Source organism: Phyllobates terribilis, unplaced genomic scaffold (genome assembly GCF_046119375.1).
Source record: "Phyllobates terribilis strain yellow unplaced genomic scaffold, ASM4611937v1 Scaffold_3__8_contigs__length_932513732, whole genome shotgun sequence".
NCBI classification, from domain to species: domain Eukaryota; kingdom Metazoa; phylum Chordata; class Amphibia; order Anura; family Dendrobatidae; genus Phyllobates; species Phyllobates terribilis.
Window position 1 is genome coordinate 97,260,116 of NW_027362763.1, and position 19,467 is coordinate 97,279,582.

At 43.5% G+C, this 19,467-nt stretch overlaps 1 protein-coding gene across 7 annotated transcripts in view; it reads left to right on the top strand.

Annotated features, from left to right (window-relative positions):
* ITSN2 (intersectin 2) overlaps positions 1–19,467 on the top strand; it is a 122,171-nt gene that overhangs the window by 95,434 nt on the left and 7,270 nt on the right. For all 7 annotated transcript variants that reach the window (XM_073674069.1, XM_073674061.1, XM_073674065.1 and 4 more), the window contains 10 exons: positions 7,574–7,695; positions 7,841–7,947; positions 9,968–10,151; positions 10,973–11,071; positions 11,153–11,320; positions 12,511–12,723; positions 13,994–14,115; positions 14,553–14,635; positions 14,924–15,007; positions 18,706–18,879. In XM_073674069.1, the coding sequence (XP_073530170.1) occupies positions 7,574–7,695; positions 7,841–7,947; positions 9,968–10,151; positions 10,973–11,071; positions 11,153–11,320; positions 12,511–12,723; positions 13,994–14,115; positions 14,553–14,635; positions 14,924–15,007; positions 18,706–18,879 (1,356 nt within the window). The remainder of the gene's footprint in view (positions 1–7,573; positions 7,696–7,840; positions 7,948–9,967; positions 10,152–10,972; positions 11,072–11,152; positions 11,321–12,510; positions 12,724–13,993; positions 14,116–14,552; positions 14,636–14,923; positions 15,008–18,705; positions 18,880–19,467) is intronic.

Here is a 19,467-nt window from a genome sequence, read left to right on the forward strand (position 1 = left end):
CATCTAATGTGATTCTATGGGGAGAATCCACAAAAAACTCAGCGTACCCACGAGAGAATTTGACATGTTCCTAAATTTTTAACACGCACCGCAGGTCAACGTACGCTTAGTAAAAGAAAAGAACAGTGGGCATGAGATTTGTGTAAATCCCATCCACTTTGATAGAAGTGTAAGGTGTTGCCTTTTTTTTGGGTAGAGGGGCACCCAGCCTAAAACATTTAAAACAAAATATTTTTGGTACAACTGTAAACGTACAGACCTCAAGAATCATGTTGTCCAGTCATACTGAACGCCTTATGAACATAACAATGGCAGAAATTGTGGGTGGTTTTTTTTTTCACTATTTTTCCCCAGTTGGATTTTTATTTTCTTTTTTTTTTAGTGCAATATATGGTAAAGTAAAAAGTGCTGTTCAAAACTCCAAAAAACAAGGCCTCATGCTCTTGTGATCTCCTGCTTAAGTCTCCTGGTTGGACTATAGCAAAAGTTTTAAAAATATAAAATTATATAGGGAAAAAAAAAATCAGAAAGTAAAAGTTTTTAAATCCAATTGGTACATTATGGAGTATTGTACTCCTGTTTGTACAAGCTGTATAATAGTATATACTGTATACCGTGCAGGAATGGAGCGTGCCCAAGTTATTCCCCTCCCTGGAAGCATTACCAGTCCTAATCAGCACATGTTCTGCACACAGTGATTTCATCGTTATGAAATTGGTAATTGCTGTAATTAAAGTGGCAGCGTTTGTGTGAATGCCATTGAGCATAATAGAGTATAAAAAAGCTTGTAAATTCTTTTTCTTGAAGACTAAACATCTTTGTTGTGATGGGGATGACATGTTGGTCTTTTATTGCTTTGTATACAATTCCTGAATAGGTATTAGGGTTTAGGGTTGTCCCACTGGGGGATTAAATTCGGAAGCCAGCCTGCATGTCCAACACAATACTACCTCCTAGGTCATCCAACCGTTACATAGGTTGAAAAAAAGCCTCCGGTTCATCAAGTTCGGTGTTGTAATGATCACACTAGTCACCTCCGGAGGAAACTGACATGACCACAGTCCATGTGGCGTTCCATGCATCTGTTCACATCATGGGCCATGCATATGCTCAGCGTGTCTGATAAAAAAAAATTTCGACTCTTGTGGGGCTAAGTCTCAGGCCTCATTCAGACATGTTAAATAGTAGTCAGTAACATAGCTGCCATCGTTTAAAGTGGTTCTGATTACCCCAATGTAAAGCTTAGGAGTTTTCCGACATTTCCTTAGTTGCATTTTACAAAAAAAAAGCCATGGTCATAAACAGCTTACAACACCGCAAAAGGATCTCATTGTTGAAAGTTAACAGTCAGGAGAAGGGTACAAAAAAAATCCTATGCACTATATATAATTTATATAATATATATACAGTACAGACCAAAAGTTTGGACACACCTTCTCATTTAAAGATTTTTCTGTATTTTCATGACTATGAAAATTGTACATTCACACTAAAGGCATCAAAACTATGAATTAACACATGTGGAATTATATACTTAACAAAAAAGTGTGAAACAACTGAAAATACGTCTTATATTCTAGGTTCTTCAAAGTAGCCACCTTTTGCTTTGATGACTGCTTTGCACACTCTTGGCATTCTCTTGATGAGCTTCAAGAGGTAGTCACTGGAAATGGTCTTCCAACAATCTTGAAGGAGTTCCCAGAGATGCTTAGCACTTGTTGGCCCTTTTGCCTTCACTCTGTGGTCCAGCTCACCCCAAACCATCTCGATTGGGTTCAGGTCTGGTGACTGTGGAGGCCAGGTCATCTGACGTAGCACCCCATCACTCTCCTTCTTGGTCAAATAGCCCTTACACAGCCTGGAGGTGTGTTTGAGGTCATTGTCCTGTTGAAAAATAAATTATGGTCCAACTAAACGCAAACCGGATGGAATAGCATGCCGCTGCAAGATGCTGTGGTAGCCATGCTGGTTCAGTATGCCTTCAATTTTTAATAAATCCCCAACAGTGTCACCAGCAAAGCACCATCACATCTCCTCCTCCATGCTTCACAGTGGGAACCAGACATGTAGAGTCCTTCCGTTCACCTTTTTTGGGTCGCACAAAGACACTGTGGTTGGAGCCAAAGATCTCAAATTTGGACTCATCAGACCAAAGCACAGATTTCCACTGGTCTAATGTCCATTCCTTGTGTTCTTTAGCCCAAACAAGTCTCTTCTGCTTGTTGCCTGTCCTTAGCAGTGGTTTCCTAGCAGCTATTTTACCATGAAGGCCTGCTGCACAAAGTCTCCTCTTAACAGTTGTTGAAGAGATGTGTCTGCTGCTAGAACGGTGTGTGGCATTGACCTGGTCTCTAATCTGAGCTGCTGTTAACCTGCGATTTCTGAGGCTGGTGACTCGGATAAACTTATCCTCAGAAGCAGAGGTGACTCTTGGTCTTCCTTTCCTGGGCGGTCTTCATGTGAGCCAGTTTCTTTGTAGCGCTTGATGGTTTTTGCAACTGCACTTGGGGATACTTTCAAAGTTTGCCCAATTTTTCGCACTGACTGACCTTCATTTCTTAAAGTAATGATGGCCACTCGTTTTTCTTTACTTAGCTGCTTTTTTCTTGCCATAATACTAATTCTAACAGTCTATTCAGTAGGACTATCAGCCGTATATCCACCAGACTTCTGCACAACACAACTGATGGTCCCAACCCCATTTATAAGGCAAGAAATCCCACTTATTAAACCTGACAGGGCACACCTGTGAAGTGAAAACCATTTCCGGTGACTACCTCTTGAAGCTCATCAAGAGAATGCCAAGAGTGTGCAAAGCAGTCATCAAAGCAAAAGGTGGCTACTTTGAAGAACCTAGAATATAAGACATATTTTCAATTGTTTCACACTTTTTTGTTAAGTATATTATTCCACATGTGTTAATTCATAGTTTTGATGCCTTCAGTGTGAATGTACAATTTTCATAGTCATGAAAATACAGAAAAATCTTTAAATGAGGTGTGTCCAAACTTTTGATCTGTACTGTAAATTGGCACAACAATGACATTACTTAGAACTAGAAGTTGCTCAAAAATTGATGAAAAGACCAAAGTAAATTGGTCCAGGAGACTGCCAAAAGGCCTACTACAACATTAAAGGAGTTGCAGGAATTTCCGACAAGTACTGGTTGTGTACTGCATGTGACAACATCTCCCGTATTCTTCATATGTCCGACTTGTGGGGTAGGCTGGCAAGACAGAGGCATTTTCTTACAGAGAAAAATATTCAAGGCCAGCTATGTTTTGCCAAAAGTATGTGGGAAAATGTGTTGTGGTCTGAAGAGATAAAGGTTACATTTTTTGGCCATAATTCCAAAAGCTATGTTTGGCGCAAAACTAAGACTGCACAACACTAAAAGATCATCATACCCACGGTACGGCATGCTGGAGGCAGCATTATGCATTGGGGCTGTTTTTCAGCAACTGGAACTAGGGCTTTGGTCAAGGTTGAGGGAATTATGAACAGTTCTAAATATCAGTCAATTTTGCAACAAAACCTTCTGACCTTTGGTAAAAAGCTGAAGATGTAGAGGAATTTCACCTTTTGACAACAACCCTAAGCATATATCCAAATCATTAAAAGAATGACTTCACGAGAAGATCAAAGCTTTGGAATGGCTCAGCAAGAGCTCAGACCTAAATCCAAGTGAAAATCCGTGGGTGACCTGAAGAGGGCGCTGTACACAGGAGATGCCCCCGCAATCTCGCAGATTTGGAACTACTGCAAGGAACAATGGGCAAAGATCGCCAATTCTAGATGTGCCATGCTGATAAACTCCTACCCCAAAAACCTGAATATTAGCAATTCAAAGTGTTAGTTTAATGATGTGCATATAAATATGCAACCACTTTTTATTTTAGTTTTTTATTTTTCTTTTTCCATCCGAAAAAGTTTCAGTTTATTTTTCAATTGAATTGTACAGATTATAGGTAACATTTAAGGTGTAAAAAGTTGTGAAATTATTTTTGTTGGTTTTTTTTTTACATGACCAAAACCTGGCATTTTAACACAGGCTTGTAAACATATTATATTCACTGGATACAAATTATTTTAGTGACTTGAACCCAATTTTTTCTTTCAGACTTTTTTTTATGTCGCCAATCTTCCTGAAACATTTTTGAATTTCCTTTCTTTCCTAGTCTTTTCAGTGGTTGAATAGCAAGCACCTCCGTGCACCCGCTACACTATGTAATCATATGTTATGTCATGGGAATAGGTTGAGGAGATGTCATATTGGCCTGGAGGGATCGGGTGAAGTGCAAGGCTCCTGATGAATTAAGAGGAGCACATATCATATTTAATTAGGAGCATCCGACGAGTTGCGTATACCTCTGTGCCCCTCGCCTCCAGCCTTACTCCAGTTCTGTGCCCCTCGCCTCCAGCCTTACTCCAGTCCTGTGCCCCTCACCTCCAGCCTTACTCCACTCCTGTGCCTCTCGCCTCCAGCCTTACTCCACTCCTGTGCCTCTCGCCTCCAGCCTTACTCCACTCCTGTGCCTCTCGCCTCCAGCCTTACTCCACTCCTGTGCCTCTCGCCTCCAGCCTTACTCCACTCCTGTGCCTCTCGCCTCCAGCCTTACTCCACTCCTGTGCCTCTCGCCTCCAGCCTTACTCCACTCCTGTGCCTCTCGCCTCCAGCCTTACTCCACTCCTGTGCCTCTCGCCTCCAGCCTTACTCCACTCCTGTGCCTCTCGCCTCCAGCCTTACTCCACTCCTGTGCCTCTCGCCTCCAGCCTTGCTCCACTCCTGTGCCCCTCGCCTCCAGCCTTGCTCCACTCCTGTGCCCCTCGCCTCCAGTCTTACTCCAGTCCTGTGCCCCTCGCCTCCAGCCTTACTCCACTCCTGTGCCTCTCGCCTCCAGCCTTACTCCACTCCTGTGCCTCTCGCCTCCAGCCTTACTCCACTCCTGTGCCTCTCGCCTCCAGCCTTACTCCACTCCTGTGCCTCTCGCCTCCAGCCTTACTCCACTCCTGTGCCCCTAGTCTCCGACCTTACTTCAATCCTGTGCGCCTCGCCACTAGTCTTAATCCAGTCCTGTTCCCCTCTCCTCCACTCTTACTCCAGTCCATGCTGGAGTAAGATTTGTAGCCGGCGTAGTGAATGCCTCCGAATATGATGGGTTGCAATCGCCACACTTTGTCCCGCCCTAGCGCCACCCACTTTTTCACAGGTGGGCAAAAATGATGCGAGAACGCCAAAATTTTAGTGCAGCCTTAAGTTTTGACTTTTCAAAGCTTTTTACTCCAGAATTCTGTGTAAAAGCTTTGATGACCCAGCCCCGTTGTTTTTAGCAATTCTTGTAGCACATTTATCCATCTGTCTTAGATAAAAGGTTTGCTGCCCGCGGCAACCAATTACATCGCAGCTCTCATTTTACTAAGGCTGTTTACAAGATGAAAGCTGAGCTCTGACTGGTTGCTATGGGCAACGGAGACAGGTTTTCCTTCTAGACCGTTTTAATAAATGAGGCCTAGTGTGTTGAGCGTTGCTGTTGCATCCGCTGAGCTCTGCCGTACATGTCTGTTCAGGGGGGGCAGCTTATAATACATGGCCGACTAATATAGGGGGGCAGGGGGCGATTTATGAGACTGTGAAGGAGAAATTATCTTTGTTGCCAATACTAACCAGTCACAGTGCTCCATTATTTTCTTTGTCTGTGGAGATATTCGGTGGTATTTCCGCCTGATAATAAAGTAATTAATTATAAGACGTCGCTTAGCTGCATTCCAGGACGTCACCGCTCACATTTCTTGTGTCAGGTCATCAAGCGTTTACGGCTGTAAAATTATGACTAATTATGGCTTATCTTCCTGCTCTGTGCTGAGAAAAGCAACGATACGTGTTATGTAATAAAGATGGTGGCGATCATGCTGGGAGTTGTAGTTTCTTTAGGGCCAGAAGGTCACAGATTGGCTGTATCTGGATTTTTCCAATAATCCTATAGATTATGGATGGGCACCGCGGCGCTTGCGCAAATATGGCTGCATTCGGGCAGGGGGGGTCCCCAGCGACCGCGCCATCTAATTTACTACAATATTATGACAATTTTTCAATTTTCCCTATTAAAGTTTTTTTTTGCAGATTGAATTGTCTTTTTGAATACCATTCATTTTACCATACGCAAGGTAGTGAAAAATGGGGAAAAATGTTTTGAAGAGTGGTGAAATAGTAGGGAAAAAAAAATTCCACGAGTGATTCTTTTGGGTTTTGTTTTTACATTGTTAATTTTGCAGTAAAATTGGGCTGGTAACATGATTTTTCAGGTCAGTACGATTTATTTAAAAAAAAAAAAAAAAAAATTTACTTTTTTTTTTTTATTTAGTGACTTTAAAAATCTTGAACTTTTATAAATGAAAAGATTTGATTGGCAACACAATTTCTGCCATCCAAAATTTTTATTATTTGTCAGATTTTTTTTTTTTTTTTTAATGGTACTATTTTGGGGTACATACAACATTTTGATCATCACTTCTGTTGAATTTTTTTGGCAGAGATGCAAGATCTCAAAATAGAAGTTTTGTCATTTTCAATTTTTTTCCCTTATGTTTTACCTAATGGGCTAAATGTATATTTTAATTCGATTTTAATTTTTTTTTTATTTGTAACCTTTGTAACTGTGGCAAAGGGGAGAATTCTTCTTCTTATTATTTTTTTTTAACTTTACTTTATTCTGTATTTTTTTTTAGTCCCAATAGAGGACTTGAACCTGCGATCGTTTGGTCACTATAACTATACTGTACTTCAGTATATAGTACAAGTCATAGTCTCAAATTAAGCCCAGCCTGTGCCTTGGCTTCACAGGAGCACTACGATGGCAACGATGGGGCCTACACCAGGTCCAGCTGCTATAATAACCCGTCAGCACCTCCGCAATTATGTTTTGTGGGAGTTGGGATGGTTGATGGGTGCCACAGCAGGATTACTCTACTTAAATGCTTCTGTCTGAGAGATTTAAGTGATTAGGCAGCAGGGATCATATCTAGCTCCGATCGCTGCTGTTAGAGGTGGATGCTGGCATAAGCCAACACCCACTAGATGATGTCATGGTACTCCATGTAGCATGAAGGCATTAATTCTGAGTAAATATATATAACATAAGCCTGCCTTAGTGCTTGTAGCCACTATAACAGTTACAGATCTTCTCTTATGGACATTTTTGTGACCACTAATTCATTGTAGCTGGCAGAAATCTCTTCATGGGGACATGACACCAGGATAGATAAGGGCAGATATAGATGAATGCTATTATATTACTCTCTTCTTTGCTTGGGTGTCTATTTAGATGTCAACTACAGATCTATCAAAGGTTACCTTGACTCCGATTACACTACACTGGGATTTCCCGGCACAAAAAAGTGTAATTTGTTACCTAACTTGACATTGGCCAATGGCTTGTGTAATCTAAGAGAACCTTTTTGTGACCGGTTGTCAAGTTGGTGCGTTGTAAGTCAAGATGACCTTTGCTACATCTGTAGTTCATTCTCCAAAACCCCTCTGATCATTAGGCCTTATGTGACGATTGTATGCTTGCAGGGTGTGCTGACCTCCAGTCGTTGGACACCATGCAACCCATGGAGAGGAAGAGACAAGGCTATATACATGAGCTGATCCAGACTGAGGAGAGATACATGGACGATCTTCAGCTTGTGGTTGAGGTGAGCCCTGGGTTGGAGATTTCTGTTGGAAAGCCCCCACCCGATTTTTTCCCCCCCTGGTACATGTGGTTGGCACAGACAATATAGCGGTAGCTCCTATGAGTGTTATCATGGTCTTCTGCTAATTCTTATGGATTCCTTCTAGGTGTTCCAGAAGCCGATGGCAGAATCCGGTGTCCTGAATGAGGCCGAAATGGCGATGATCTTTGTCAACTGGAAGGAGCTTATTATGTCTAACACAAAGTTACTGAAGTGAGTTTACGTGTTTCTTGAACTCTTTGTAGGCTGGGTCTAAAGGAGTGTCCAACCCTTTAAAACTTCTTACCAAATGCTTAGAATGGTAGAAAATATCAATCTTAGTAAAACTCACCGTATGGATTCCGTTGGCCCGTGCCACCGCTTCCTAGGTCTTCCGCTAGTCTGTGTATTTTGGCTTCCATTTGTGGAGTTTAGACCCAGGCATGTACATTGACCTCAGTGGTGTCTGATGCTATGGCCACATGCCTATGTCAAGATGTCATCATTGGAGGACAAACTGCTGAGACTGGCATAGGATCATTAAAGAGGTTTTATACTTTTGGAAAACCCCTGTCCAAACAAATGTTTCCTCATTTGCTCTTCCCTGGTCCAGCACTGAGTCTCTGCCACTGCTTCTTGTGTCTGTTACTGTCTGCAGCGCTGACGTCACATAAACAACGCTGCAGTTAATCAGTGAGCTAAGCTGCTCTGCCTGAGTTGATAGCACATACTGCTCCGTTTGGCTGAGCTCACTGATTTGCTGCAGACACCAGAAGCAGCAGCGGAAACTCAACTCTGGACCCAGGGAGGGGGGAGTAAAGCACTTTTGTTTAAAAAAAAAAAAAAAAAAATGACTGCCGAGAGACCGAGGTTTTCTTAAAGCAGAAAATCCTTATAGGCTGTGTTTACACCGTTTTTCAGATGACCGTGCAGCTGATGAGTTTTCCCAGGCTAAACCGCTTCAGGAGACTGCCGGCGGTTGTTTTCCTGAAATGGTTTTGCCGACAGTCTTGCGATGGCTCTGCCGCTGGTGTATCTTGCTTTATACTATGAAGAATTAGCATGTCAATTCTTTTGAACGATCATAGGTAGAGTCATGCAGAGGAAAGAAAAACATGCTCTCTTTTGTGAGGTGTAATGACAGCTCTGATCTCTGAAGCTACTTTGTAGTATAGAGCAGAGCTGAGTGTGGTTTGAGAGTAAAGCAAAGCTAAATTTGATTAGAAACACTTCTGGTAGCTTTCATTTCACAGCAGTCAGTGTGTAAGGAGAGAAAATTCAGCAGACCTGAGTGACATTGCACTTTCAGCTTTCCACTCATAACAGTCAGTGTGGGAGAGGTGGATTCCGCTGACAGTACTGTGGGAGGAGAGCTGCATCTGCATTTGTTTTCACACTCAGTTTATTCTTCTCCCTCTACCACCTCACTGACTGCTGTCAGGAAAGCTAGAGGTGTTTGTAATCACACTCCGATCTACTCTACTCTACACTATAACTACAGAGATCAGGGCTGTCTGTCATTACATCTCACAGGAGAAAGCATATTCTTTTGATCTTCTGGGGGCGTATTCTTCTTTCCCCTGCATGACGCCTCTTGTTTTTGATTTGTCAACGTCATGCATGGGAAAAAGTACACTCCCCCAGAGGCAAATCTGGGGGTTATCCTAAATTATAACCTAAACTTTACAAGCTAATCTCTCTGGAACGGAGATTAGAAATTAAAAAAGAGAACAGACATGTTGGTCAGCTCTGCAGTCTCTATTACGTGATGTGGTCAGTTTAACATACTAAAACTAATGAAAGGTCCTCTAGTAGTTCTATTCTTTGGAGAATCCCTTATCACAGAGAGCCTTGCTGCTTCAGCTTACAGTAAGTATTCACTTTTCCTGCAGCGCCTCCTCAGGTGGACTGAGGCATTGTTTAGTGCACAGTGATATCAATGGGCTGTAGGTGTAATTTGTATGATACTTACTTGAATAAAGAAGATCGCATGTCCGTTGGGCATCATAAAGTCACTGATGTGAATGGTTTATATGATTATTAACTTCAGTGATAAAGGATCATGGCAGTGATCCTTTATCACTGAGAAGCTAATAATCATATAAACCATTCACATCAGTGACTGTGCAGAGCATAAAAATACACTGTCATCAGTATGGTTTCCGCATCAGCTTTAAGATCTCTGCTTGCTCTCGTATCCCTTTAATCTGCCGTTTTTTGAGGCTCTGTATATTAATGGTCTCAATACTTGCAGGGCACTGCGCGTGCGCAAGAAGACCGGAGGGGAGAAGATGCCAGTGGAGATGATAGGAGACATCTTGGTCACCGAGCTGTCACACATGCAAGCTTATATCCGATTCTGTAGCTGCCAGCTGAATGGAGCCGCCCTGTTGCAGTCCAAAACTGATGAAGTTCCTGATTTTAAGGATTTTCTGAAGGTTGGTTTATGGTGACCCTCACTCCTTGACTGTTTATCCTTTGAGCTAGGGATGAGCGCCTTATACAGTGCCTACTACGTGTGATATGGACCCCATGGATTTCAGGGAGCGTTCAGCCATGGTGCATGGATAGTGAGCATTCACAATGCAGCTCTCTAACACCTAATGGCTCATGCAAGGAGCCCCCCAATACTGAGATCTTCCCCATTTGTATATGCATTTGTATATACTTGTATAGCTGTACGCATAGATAAACAAGGTTTCAGTTGCGTTATGGATCACCCAGAGATAAATACAAGGTCTCAGGCTGTTTTCGTAGTGATAGCAGCCATGTAATTACAAGGAGGTTTGGTCTTTTAGCATTGAAGGGGTTAACTAATAAGATGGGATTGAGGATCACCCATTCTCTTAGGGAGTTCCTGCAGCGTCACCTCGGCATGCTAGTACATCAAATCCATCAGGCCCAAAATATACTATAAGGTGCAAGGGCATCCTATAGATTTAAGGGAGTCTGTCAGCACAAAATGACTGTTCAAACCAAGCGTAGATACTCGATCAGTTACCACCTACTTTATCGCCATGAATCTCAGCCATTTTCTGGCTCCTGTAAAACCAGATCTGTCAATCAAGGATTAGGATGTCAGAGATGGATGTAAACCCAATGGTTGGGAAGCTGCATTGAACGGTTGCACCACGCCAGGGGTGCATGGAACACTTGTGCTTGGTTTGAACAGTCATTTTGTGCTGACATTCCCTTTTTGCATACGGTGATTAGTTTGCACTAATTACATCTTAGCCTAATATGTCTGTTTGCAATACAGAGACTTGCTACTGACCCACGCTGCAAGGGAATGCCTCTATCCAGCTTCTTGCTCAAACCTATGCAAAGGATAACTCGGTATCCTCTCATCCTGAAGAACGTGAGTGTCCAGGCTAGCCCATGTGTATGTAGTCCAGATCCCCATCCTCAGCCTTCAGTTCTGATCCCAATGTCTCACCAGATACTAGAGAACACACCGGATCATCACCGCGACCATGGTCATCTCAGGGAGGCTCTGGAGCGCTCCGAGGAGCTGTGCTCTCAGGTTAATGAAGGCGTTCGAGAAAAGGAGAATTCGGATAAGCTGGAGTGGATGCAAGCACATGTTCAGTGCGATGGACTAACTGAGGTAAAGAAATAGCAATGGCTGAGCTGCCCTGACGTATCCTCTGGGTACGACATATGTGCCGGTGTGTTGGTGAAAAGTAGGGTCTACTACATGCTGGTAAGGTGATCCACTTTGTGTAGATGAAGTATATGCTGAAATGTGTGATGGTGAGATAGAAACTTCACTATGTGATAATGAGGCGTATGCTGTGCTGTGTGATAATGAGGCGTATGCTGTGCTGTGTGATAATGAGGCGTATGCTGTGCTGTGTGATAATGAGGCGTATGCTGGACTGTGTGATAGCGAGGCGTGTTCTGCGCTGTGTGATAGCGAGGCGTGTTCTGCGCTGTGTGATAGCGAGGCGTGTTCTGCGCTGTGTGATAGCGAGGCGTGTTCTGCGCTGTGTGATAGCGAGGCGTGTTCTGCGCTGTGTGATAGCGAGGCGTGTTCTGCGCTGTGTGATAGCGAGGCGTGTTCTGCGCTGTGTGATAGCGAGGCGTGTTCTGCGCTGTGTGATAGCGAGGCGTGTTCTGCGCTGTGTGATAGCGAGGCGTGTTCTGCGCTGTGTGATAGCGAGGCGTGTTCTGCGCTGTGTGATAGCGAGGCGTGTTCTGCGCTGTGTGATAGCGAGGCGTGTTCTGCGCTGTGTGATAGCGAGGCGTGTTCTGCGCTGTGTGATAGCGAGGCGTGTTCTGCGCTGCGTGATAGCGAGGCCTGCGCTGCGTGATAGCGAGGCCTGCGCTACGTGATAGCGAGGCCTGCGCTGCGTGATAGCGAGGCCTGCGCTGCGTGATAGCGAGGCCTGCACTGCGTGATAGCGAGGCCTGCGCTGCGTGATAGCGAGGCGTGCGCTGCGCTGTGTGATAGCGAGGCGTGCGCTGCGCTGTGTGATAGCGAGGCGTGCGCTGCGTGATAGCGAGGCGTGCGCTGCGTGATAGCGAGGCGTGCACTGCGTGATAGCGAGGCGTGTGACGCCTATTAATCTGAAGAGGCGCTGAAGATGCCATCAGTAAAGAGGAGGCTCGCAGGGCTCTCATCCAGTGACCACAGATGTGACCACGGGACTAGGGTCCTGCAAATCCTTTTGCACCTCTCTAGTACTTTCCTGTGTCTGATCCCCCCGCTGACCGTCAGCAACCACCACGTAACGTTCTCTCTTCTCCCTGTAGTAGATCTTCTCCATCACAGAGTTTGTCTTTTGCATTTTATAGCAGATCACGTTTAATTCCCTGACGAACTGCCTGGGGCCCCGCAAGATCCTGCACAGCGGCAAACTGTACAAGACCAAGAGCAACAAGGAGCTGTACGGATTCCTCTTCAACGACTTCCTGCTCCTCACCTACATGGTGAAGCAGTTTGTCTCCTCCGGATCAGACAAGCTCTTCAGCCCCAGGACCAATGCCCAGTACAAGATGTACAAGACGGTAAGTGAGGGGCTACCGGTCCAGCATGGGGGGGCGCAATCACCACTGCATGGTGGTCTTCTCCCATTCCACCATTTCATTTCTTATGGCATCTTCATTCTCAACAAGCTCTACTAGAAATCAAGTTCACAGGTAGTCCAGGATTAGAGAAACATAACTACTTTCCCTCCAACACAGCGCCTCACCTGTCCACAGGTTGTAAGCAGTACTGCAGCTTGGCCCTATTTATATCAATAGAGCAATGAGCTGCAATACCAGACAAAACCTTATAGGCAGGTGTGGCGCTGTTTTTAGACTAAAGAAGCAATGCAGTTTCCAAACCATTGACCATAGTAGAGGTCAGCTCCACGTTTACAATCAATATGGCGTTAAATATCTAGGATAGTTAGTCAGTGTCAGACTGGTGATGGCCCCCCACTGATCAGCGAACTAAAGGGGCTGTGGACTTACTGCCTGGTACCGGCAATGTTATAGTCTCTGAAAAGCTCTTTACCTTAATTGTCACAGCCATTTTTCTTTTTTTTTGCCTTGATTTTTTCTTTCCCTAGTTCTTGTTTTATTTATTTTTTCTCCTTTTTTTCTCCTTTTTTTCTCCTTTTTTTCTCCTTTTTTCTTTCCTTTTTTTCTATTCAACAACATATCCATCGGAGGGCTTGTTTTATTTACTCCCTTCCCATGATGTACTATTATATCTTGTGGAAGTATGGTGTTAATTACATTCTGAGATAAGAACTTTACTACATACGTATATATCGGTTTGTTTACCTTGAGGGGGTTAAGTTTTTTGCTATATAGTTGGCGCTTTTTGTATTAATTCTCCTAATTGCTGCCTTTTCTGAATACCTGCTTGTGGACCTGCAAGTTCAGTGCTTAGTGGGTGTTTGCCTCCCTCTTCTTTCCCTGCTCCAGTCTGTGTTTCCCTTCCCTTCCCCTTTCTCTCACTTTGAGATCTCTGACTTCTAAAAGAAAATAGAGCTCAGACGTAACTGGGTGTATATAAAAAATACTGACTTTCCCCTAACACACAAGCCGCTAGGAAAGAAGGGGAAAATATTTGCCCACTTAGGGTTTGTTTTAAGTCTGTAAACAGGAAGCAGTAGCGGCACCAATCTGGTGCACATTGGTATGCTTACATGCTGCATACATAAAACGGTGACAAATTTCTAATCAAGACCAGTTGTATTCACAGCATATCATACGTCAGGACATGTTAGAATTTTATAACTTTTATATGACAATTTATTTTATTTTTTTTTTTTGCTTCTTTTAGCCAATTTTCCTAAACGAAGTGCTGGTCAAGCTGCCCAGTGACCCATCCAGCGATGAGCCGGTGTTCCACATTTCCCACATAGACCGGGTGTACACCTTAAGGACGGACAACATTAATGAAAGGTGGGCTCTACGGTTACATCACTGAAAGATATGAGGACAGCTTTGTTAGTCCCTTGGCTACCATTGCTGGCTCACTGAAGGGTTCTCAGTTTACTCATGCAGAATGAGTAAACTGGGACTCCTTCAGTGAGCTCGGTCTGACCGGAGCTTTTGTAACTTTATCTGTCTTTTTTTCGGACCTCCTCTCAGCTGATTTATAACCACAGACCACATCAAAATTAAATATGCCGGGAAACAAAAAGAGCCTGTAAAGGTCAAATGGTGCAACATTTTTACTGAAATCAAATTGATGAAATTATTTTTAGCCCCAAATACATGCATTTAAATAATAATAAAAAAAAAAAGTCCCCTTTAAGGTTAAAGGGGTTGTCCAAGCTTGGGGTATGCAGTCACTCTATGTGAATGATCTCATTGTTCATTGCTATCTTTTTTTTTAGAACTGCCTGGGTCCAAAAAATCAAATCTGCCTCGGAAAACTTCATCGATACAGAGAAGAAGAAAAGGGAAAAAGCGTATCAAGGTATTGTGAATATTTGTGAAATTCCTCTTTAATCCAAAAAGTCCAGTAATCCAGCATGTGTCCATAACAGTGACACGCTACCTTACCTTTTGTTTGGGTCTCTGGGATTTTCTATGGTGTTGCTCTTCCTTCTTGTACCAACATTTGTGTTTTTTTAGATTATTTTTATATATTTTTTTATTTTGCTACCAGTCTGAATAGCAGCCGTATTTTTCCATTTTTGCACCCCCTTCATATATTATAATACTTATGGCAGACTTGATATAGGATTTAATTTTCTTCCTGCAGCGAGATCTCACAAGACTTCTGGAATTGGGCGTCTTATGGTGCAAGTCAATGACGCGGCAGAGTTGAAAGCCTGTAAACCCAATGGTATGTGCACTCTGGGGTATACGTAATGGTGGGGGGTCCTAAAGAGAAGCCGTCACTGTGACAGATCTACCGGGATAAGGATATCCTTCTCATCTCCATTTATTTAAAGCTACACCTGCCGTATACTGCTTGTACGGAGGTCTGTGTATAGCAGTATGCAGTAAGCTGTTCAGCTCCCTCTAGTGGAGGCTGCAGGCTGACAGAATTTTATCATTTAATTCCTTCCCACCACTTTTTTTGGAATTTTTGTTTTTTCCTCACCTTCTTCCCAAAGCCATAACTTTTCTATTTTTCCATCAACGTAGTTTGTATCAGGCTTGAATTTTTTTTTTGGGGGGGGATGAGTTGTAGTTTTGAAAGACCCAGTTCACTATACCATTATAATGAACTGAAAAATGAGAGAAAAAAATTGCAAGTGCAGCATTGAACTGTTGAAGAAAAAAAAAGTAAATTCCGCTATTGTAATTTTTTGGGTGGAGTGGTAGTATTGCATTAAAAGTTACCCAAAGACCTGATTCTTCGTGTCCATACAACTACAACAATATCAAATTTGTTTATTTATTTTTTATATTTTAGTGGTTAGAAAGTTCAGAACTTATAAGAAAAAAATTAACATATTTGTTGGGTTTTCTTTATGGTTTTAAATAAATAGTTTTAAAACTTTTTTTTATTCACTTTTCACTTTTTTTTTTTAGTCCCCATAGAAAATTTGAGTCGGCTCAGGGTGGACTTCATAGGCGTACAAAGATGGCAACAGGTGCCTTTACTAGGCCCTTGGCTGCCATGCAAACCAATGGCAACCCACTGGGATTGCGCCATTTAGATGCCGCTGCCAGAGATGGATATTGACATTTAAGCGGTTAAACAGCAATGATTGAAGCTTGCTCAGGTCGCTGCTGTTAGAGACATTTGCTGGCTGTATAAAACAGCCAGCACCCGCCATGTTTGGTGTGGGCTCGTCTGCTGAGCAGGCTTTATGAATCCACACGCAACATACGCTGTACATTCATGGCAGAATTTGGGAAGCGGTATTCCCTTCTCCTACATTTATGGCACATCCACAGGGTCTTGCCTTCCGCCACTGAGAACAGAGATGTAGCTGCAACATACACTGCTTCCTCCGTTCACTTCTATGGAATTTTGTGATAGTTTGCTATACTGTATCACTGCACTGATTTGCTATACTGTACCATTGCACTGATTCGCTATACTGTATCACTGCACTGATTCGCTATACTGTACCATTGCACTGATTCGCTATACTGTGCCATTGCACTGATTCACAATACTGTGCCATTGCACTGATTCGCAATACTGTGCCATTGCACTGATTCGCAATACTGTGCCATTGCACTGATTCGCTATACTGAGCCATTGCACTGATTCGCTATACTGTGCCATTGCACTGATTCGCTATACTGTACCATTGCACTGATTCGCTATGACGTATCACTGCACTGATTCGTTATGACGTATCACTGCACTGATTCGCTGTGCTGTATCACTGCTCTGATTCGCTGTGCTGTATCACTGCACTGATTCGCTGTGCTGTATCACTGCACTGATTCGCTGTGCTGTATCATTGCACTGATTCGCTGTGCTGTATCATTGCACTGATTCGCTATGCTGTATCATTGCACTGATTCGCTATGCTGTATCATTGCACTGATTCGCTATGCTGTATCATTGCACTGATTCGCTATGCTGTATCATTGCACTGATTCGCTATGCTGTATCATTGCACTGATTCGCTATGCTGTATCATTGCACTGATTCGCTATGCTGTATCATTGCACTGATTCGCTATGCTGTATCATTGCACTGATTCGCTATGCTGTATCATTGCACTGATTCGCTATGCTGTATCATTGCACTGATTCGCTATGCTGTATCATTGCACTGATTCGCTATGCTGTATCATTGCACTGATTCGCTGTGACGTATCATTGCACTGATTCGCTGTGACGTACCATTGCACTGATTCGCTGTGACGTACCTATTGCACTGATTCGCTGTGACGTACCTATTGCACTGATTCGCTGTGACGTACCTATTGCACTGATTCGCTGTGACGTACCTATTGCACTGATTCGCTATGACGTACCTATTGCACTGATTCGCTATGACGTACCTATTGCACTGATTCGCTATACTGTGCCATTGCACTGATTCGCTATACTGTGCCATTGCACTGATTCGCTATACTGTACCATTGCACTGATTCGCTATACTGTGCCATTGCACTGATTCGCTATACTGTACCATTGCACTGATTCGCTATGACGTATCACTGCTCTGATTCGCTGTGCTGTATCACTGCACTGATTCGCTGTGCTGTATCACTGCACTGATTCGCTGTGCTGTATCATTGCACTGATTCGCTGTGCTGTATCATTGCACTGATTCGCTATACTGTGCCATTGCACTGATTCGCTATACTGTGCCATTGCACTGATTCGCAATACTGTGCCATTGCACTGATTCGCTATACTGTGCCATTGCACTGATTCGCTATACTGTGCCATTGCACTGATTCGCTATACTGTGCCATTGCACTGATTCGCTATACTGTACCATTGCACTGATTCGCTATACTGTGCCATTGCACTGATTCGCTATACTGTACCATTGCACTGATTCGCTATGACGTATCACTGCTCTGATTCGCTATGACGTATCACTGCTCTGATTCGCTGTGCTGTATCACTGCACTGATTCGCTGTGCTGTATCACTGCACTGATTCGCTGTGCTGTATCACTGCACTGATTCGCTGTGCTGTATCATTGCACTGATTCGCTATGCTGTATCATTGCACTGATTCGCTATGCTGTATCATTGCACTGATTCGCTATGCTGTATCATTGCACTGATTCGCTATGCTGTATCATTGCACTGATTCGCTATGCTGTATCATTGCACTGATTCGCTGTGACGTATCATTGCACTGATTCGCTGTGACGTACCATTGCACTGATTCGCTGTGACGTACCATTGCACTGATTCGCTGTGACGTACCTATTGCACTGATTCGCTGTGACGTACCTATTGCACTGATTCGCTGTGACGTACCTATTGCACTGATTCGCTATGACGTACCTATTGCACTGATTCGCTATGACGTACCTATTGCACTGATTCGCTATGACGTACCTATTGCACTGATTCGCTATGACGTACCTATTGCGCTGATTCGCTATGACGTACCTATTGCACTGATTCGCTATGACGTACCTATTGCACTGATTCGCTATGACGTACCTATTGCGCTGATTCGCTATGACGTACCATTGCACTGATTCGCTGTGAAAAAAATATTCTGTCCAGATTTTCAGCATCTGATATTGACACTGTTCCCATTCCCTGAAAGCAAGCAGAGGTGTATCCACATTTGTGAGGAATTGAAGCACAGAGGATATTCAGAAATAGCAGAAATATTCATTATGGATTTTTGTTGAATTACTATATAAAAGTCCATATTCTCTTGAGGTTATGTGGGGTATTGAATATCTGTCACATTCATGTCACTAGAGCTGCACTGCAATACCGGACATAACCAATGCACAGGGGTGGCGCTGTTTCTGGAAGAAGTCTGATAACTCAAAATACAGCTGATTTTGCAATTGCCCGTTTTATTAGATGAGGATCAGCTCTCTGGGTGTTAGTAGGAATCTTGACATGTTATCGGTCTGTCATACAGGGAAGAGTAATCCATACTGTGAGGTCACCCTGGGCTCCCAGTGTTACACCAGCCGGGCCATCACCGATACACTCAACCCAAAGTGGAATTTCAACTGCCAATTCTTCCTGAAGGATCTGTACCAGGACGTGCTGTGCATCACCGTGTTCGACCGAGACCAGTTTTCCCCCGACGGTGAGTCCTCATCGCCTGTATTCTCCGCATCCACACTACTTACAGCGCTCTGACCTCCTCTCTGTGCTTTCACACCTAACTTCAATTTAATCTCTGTATTTTGCAAAACTTTGAGAATGCCCTTGTTCACATTACCACCTCTCATGTTAGGCTGTTATCCCTACTTAAAAGCTTGGATCACTCACTGACCCCCCTGCTGCAACCTTCAGTGACCAGATGTAATTTTTGAGGGAAGTTAGCAGTAGATGTCCCGATTTAATACAGCACCCCCACAGGAGAAGTATTACAATCTTCCCATTTACATACCGTAATGCGGGACAGGACAGGTCCTCCAGAGAGGGATATCCTCTTTGTAAACGTTCCTCTCTTTGGCCACAAGAGACAAGGATCCTGAACAGAGGAGCTCCCTCTATTAATGTTGAATTCACTATATGAGCTATAAAAATGTGTGCCCTAAACCGGCAACTCCTTTACAAGAGTTGTGTTTTAAAGACGACTTCTTCTCATGGGGCCCCACTAGAGCAGAGGACCATTATAGGGGGCGCTCTCCTGCTTAGGACCCTCTCTATGAGCCAAAACATTCTGGCA